The sequence below is a fragment of the Orycteropus afer genome, unplaced genomic scaffold (assembly GCF_000298275.1).
Source record: "Orycteropus afer afer isolate SDZICR_OR568_19922 unplaced genomic scaffold, OryAfe1.0 scaffold00152, whole genome shotgun sequence".
Lineage (NCBI taxonomy): Eukaryota > Metazoa > Chordata > Mammalia > Tubulidentata > Orycteropodidae > Orycteropus > Orycteropus afer.
In genome coordinates, this window is record NW_006921739.1 from 5206234 (window position 1) to 5211621 (window position 5388).

The 5388-nt window shown below is 36.9% G+C and overlaps 1 protein-coding gene across 1 annotated transcript in view; it reads left to right on the forward strand.

Annotated features, from left to right (window-relative positions):
• The window catches only part of LMO4 (LIM domain only 4), a 9969-nt gene extending 9359 nt beyond the window's left edge, over positions 1–610 (forward strand). Inside the window, exon 5 of the mRNA XM_042781694.1 lies at positions 600–610. Coding sequence (XP_042637628.1) covers positions 600–610 — 11 coding nt within the window. The remainder of the gene's footprint in view (positions 1–599) is intronic.
• Positions 611–5388: the final 4778 nt, after the last annotated feature.

A 5388-nucleotide genomic window follows, 5' to 3' on the forward strand; every position in this document is an offset into this window, starting at 1 on the left:
CCTCAGAATTCTCAGAAAAAAAACATTAGGCTGCTTTGTCTTCTGTAATGCATTTTCTTAACGCCATGTGGGGGGAGATGACAAATATTTGAAATATTTTAACTATTTCAGACTATACTGCCTTAATTTAATGTGTATATTTATCATTTTCCCTTACTTAAGTTTGTAGGTTAATTTTAACTTATCTTCTACTTCTGTATTTAGTAAAAGACAATTATATCAGAATATGTGCACTTTGATTTATCTAGTTTATTTAGATAGAAGGTTACATAGAATATAATTTTTAAGTATAAAAGCCTAATTATTTACTGCAAATTAACCACTTAACATTATCGAGGATTTCAAGCTTTTTTCATATATAAATACATACAGATTTTTATAGTTTGAACTGTAATTCATTGACTCCCCAGGGCAGAGTTTGAGAAAAGTGAACAACAGTAGTGTAAGTATTTTGAGATACCCATTTCAAAATAGTTGTTTGTTGTTGTTATGTGCTGTGGAGTCAGACCCAACACTTGGTAGCAAAAAGTTAAATGTGCTAGGAATACAGTAGTTGATATCTTCCTCACCCAATATAAAAGCTTAATTTTTTCCCCGAGTTACATCTTAAATTTGTTGCTGGTTTTATACCATTTCTCTCCCTGATTTAGCAAAGTATAAACAATGATTATTCAAACTGACCAGCATTCATGATGAGAGTTACAGGCTGTCGAGACAAAATGGGAAATGAAGCCAGGTTGTGAGGCACCAAACACAGACAGTAGGTGACTGTTAGCTAGGGACGAAGTAAGTGCAAAACACACCTAAGAAATAAGAGCAGGGTCTCAGTCCTATCTTATTGAATACAAGCTGACGTAAATTTAGAGGCGTTAGGGAAGCTGCAGAAAAACCTGGCTTACGTGTTTATAAGACTGTGGATTTTGCCTTCTCATATATGTTGTCTGTTTTTCAGAAGGGAAGAAGTAAAGTGTTCATTTTGGAACACAAAATTTATTTTAGGTAGTGAATAAGAACCTACTGCTATTTATTTTCATAATGGTAGAAGCCAAAAAGAGACAGGTGGCTTTTGAAAATTAATAGCTCTTAAAAGGCATAAGGAAATACATAACTTGAGGATATGTTCTTCTCAGACATTGGTGAGAAGCTGTGTTTTGGGGGGTGATATTAATTAAGAGCATTTCCCTGTTGGCATAAAATATCTCACATTTTTGCCCTTGGTGCTCAGCTCACCACGAACACAGTCAATTCACAACATAGTTTTTGTAAATAAAGGTTTTGGGCAAGCTGAACGTGGTCCAGAGAGATATTAATGAGAGGGCAAGGGGGAAGAGTTAATGAAAACACACTTCCTGGTGGAACATAAACTGCTTTTCAGACCTGGAGAATGCTTTAAAATTGCTTTCCCCAAACCCTGCCTGTGGCGTTTCCTTTCTGGAGGAGATGCAATGGGGAGAAATGACAAATAGCTCCATTTCATTATTTTCTTTTTTTCTTGTTCTCCATATTTTGGAAAATTGGATATTTATTTTGACTGTTTTCTTTCTGTGCATAGAACCAATTACATTTCGAGTACATGATGCATAATAAATATACCCAAGCATCTCTGGCCTAACAGTAATGAGTTGATTATTTGTACATCCCTTCTTTAAAGGCAGCTATCATTGTGTGGAAAGTAATAGACCCCTGTCATGTAGTCCCTTTCAACTTTTATCTTGCTGAAACGTGTTCCCAGTGTTTGGGGTGTGTAGTTTAGTTGTTGTTCTGCATCATTGGCTTTTGTATAGTCTGAGAAAAATAACTTAAAGCTTTTAAATTGCATACTCTCATGACTGAAATCTCAGACCACTGGTGTTTAAAGATCTACAAAATTTTATTGCCTGTATCATTTAAAGGAAAGCATGGCTATCCTCAGGAGAACATTGCCTTCTCTAGAGTTATGTAAATACAATCAGGGATTATGGCTGAATATTTTTGTAGATTTTTGCCTGCTATGGAATTCACTCTTCCACTCAAAAGTGTAAAGGTACCATCTAGAATTATCTGTTCTTTTCTCTAAAATGAGAGTTAGGTTAGATGCCTTTAGTTGGAGGAGAATTTAGCAAGAGTTCTAGTTTACATATCACTCTACAGTTTCCCCCGTAGTTACGTAATTGGTATTGTGTGTGTCCATCGGAGAGGACATTTGATGCTCATTTATTAAATATGCTTGCTGGCTGCTGCCGCATCTTTGTTCTGGACAGACAAATTACCTTTCTCACACTGAGCTTCCACTCTGGGGAATTAAAGCCTCCACCACTTTAATTAGCTTGGAAGTGGGGGGTTACAGTTCCTAATAGACTTCAGGCTTTTAGTTAAGTTATGGAAAGGGTGAAAAGAGAACTTCCTGGGAAGCTCAAAATGTCATTTAAAAACCATAAAAACCTAATATCTATATGATTTCATTTTGCTAATTGCAAACATTGTATTTGAAGACTCTGGATTATCATTTCTAACTTAGATGTTCAAGTTAGACTTCCACTGAACTGGGCTCTTGAGTTGATCATGTCATCAACGTTTTACAAGTATTTGATTCATAGAATTACTTTATGTAACATTAAATGACATAGGTAGAAAATATCCAATGAAAAATTAGATCTCATAATCAGGAAAGTAATATCTGAGTATTGCACATATAATTTTTCATAGATAAATACTATAAGTAGAGAAACACACAGACAAGGAGATGCCACATGGGAATATGAGAAGTCATAGTGTAGTGATCACTGCCAGTACATCTTGAGCATTTAGTGTATGCCAGGAGCAATGAGAGTACTCCATGTGTACTACTGTAATCATAATAGCCTTAGTATTTCCACTTTAAAGATGAGAAACTGAGGCACAGGGCAGTTTGAGTAACTTACCAAAGGTTGCACAGTTGAGCGTATTTATCTAAAACTTTCTCAGGGGAGGGTCTTGGTTATGAACGTCCAAAAAAGAAAGTCCAAGATACCACCACTAGGCAAGACCTTCTTATTATTCATTCCTTTCAGAAAGAGACTTGCTTTTAACTGAGTCAAGCAATTCATTGTAGAACTTTATACTAGAAACTTTCTGAAAGTCCATTTATTGTCTCATTTTCTCTACTAGTAAAAGTGCAGAAAATGTTACGCTTTAGCTCTTCACTGCCAGAGTGAGTAGCGTAGAAAGCCTTCATCAAGTCACAGTTGGAAAGTAATCTAATAAAAAAAGATTAGTGAATGTAGAGAGGACAAAAGCAGTCATGTTTGAGTTAATCTCTCTCAAATTCAGCATTTTAGCTAAGATGCCCATTTTTATTTCTTGCAGGTCTGCTAAAAGGTCAGAGTAATGCAGAATGCGTGCCTTCATCTCAGATTTCGTTCATCACAGGTGGATCCCATGTGTCTTCAGTAGACAAGTCACCTTTGTAGCTAGCACCAGTGCCAGCTCCATGCCATTGCACCTTCTTTAGTCTTGATTGCCCTTCTCGCATTTATTGGTGTATTAAAATGACTGAATATGAACATTAAGGACTCCATGAACCTGGGCTAATGGGAGACTGTAGAGAAAATGAAAAAAGATCCACCGGAGGACATCTTTGGGGGAGGGAGGGAGCTTGGGGGGAGGGAAATGACTAATGAAGCTAATTAAAAGAAGCATTCAAATCTGCTTTCTACCCTCATTAACAATTAGCAGGGCACTGGCCAGAGTTTGTACCCTGTGTTTTACCTTAACAACATTCTATTTGCTCTTTGTATATTTAAGTGTTGTAAGGAAATGTGTTTCAATCAAAACTGAACATGAGATAAAGGAAAGAGATGTGGCTTTTGTGATATTCTATCACAAACACTTTTATTGTATCTCTGTAAAATACAATGTATGTATGCATGTAAGTGTTTTTGTCCTAATGTTGCTACTCCCATGGCAAAGAAAAAGAGAAAAAGAACAAAAAAAAAGAAAAAGAAAAAACTTTGGGAAAAAAAGTCAGGCTCATAGCAGCTACTGTGTAGAAATTTCCCCCTACTTCTAATTTGCTGAATGAAGAAAAAAATCTTTTATTTGTGATATTTTCAGAGACATTTGCTCTAGTATGGTGTATTTAAATAATAAAAACTTAAAAGAAAAAATATTCATTGGAGTTTGGGTTTAAACACTGCTTTTTTCTCTTTTGTATTTTGGAAATTTTTTTTTTTTTTTAACAAGCTCACTTTAACTTGTAGGGGTAAGAGGAGATGACGTGTTTATTTCTTCAGGTTGGTGCCAATAAGGTAGTCTTCAGAGTACTTAAAACCCCATTGCCATCATACTTGGTACTGACTCGTAGCAGCCCTAAAGGACAGAGTAGAGCTGCCCAAAGGGTTTCTGAGGCTGTAATGTTTATGGAAGCAGACTGCCACATTTTTTGCAGAGCGCTGGTGGGTTTGAACCACCAATCTTTAAACTAGTAGCCCAGTTCTTTAACCACTGCTCCCTCAGGGCTCCTTTCAAATTACTTAACCATGCTGTTTTTGCAGAGGTTCTGTTCCTCACAGAGTCCATTGAATAAGTTCAGGATATTCTGTTAGTAACACTTCATTACACTTTTCCTAAATCACAGTGAATCCCTGTGTTGATACATAAGTATTTTGTTTGAATCTTTGGCCATTTTGTTCTTTTTTTTTCTCAATAGGAAGGCTTTGTTTATTGATGACAACATGCATGTTAAAGAATATGGCATAACCATTTTGTTCGTCTTAACAGATTTCTTGTTTTTGAAGGAAATCGCATTTCTAAACTGTCCCTGTGCCTATTTTGAAGCTCCATTAGCTGTTAGGGGACCCAGAACTCGTGGTGATCTGCAATGGGAGAAGCAGCCCCATAGTGAGTTGTTAGACATGTATGGTGTGCTGTATGATTTGTTTATTTTGTTTTGCTTTTGTTCTCCTGCTGACTCTGCCTTTCCATATGTTTGGGGGAGGATTCAGATCTCCCATAGTATTCTTGAGGCATAGAGTTGTAGGCAGCAGAATACCCGTAGCTGTTGCTTGCAGAGGAAAGAACGTGTAGTACGAGGACTCCATGGGTCCGTGGCTGGTGCTGCAATGAGGAAAAACCACACAGGCCTGGTGGCTTCCTGCTAGGCATGTTTTTTGTGAGTAAATCTCAACTACAGCTTTTATTACAGGTTAATAAAACCAGGTGTATTTAAAATTTTTTTAAAGACGGCATTTATTTTTATCTTGTTCGAGAAAAGTTTCTCATCTAGGCTTCCTCTCAGAATAGGAACAGGCCACGTAGGGAGGTCTAGCTCTGCACATCTCAACCAACAGCTTTCCTTCGAGACCTTCCTGCTCACTTGCTACTTTCAAAGATTCCTGGCCAGGAGGAAATATTACCTGTGTAAACTGAAAA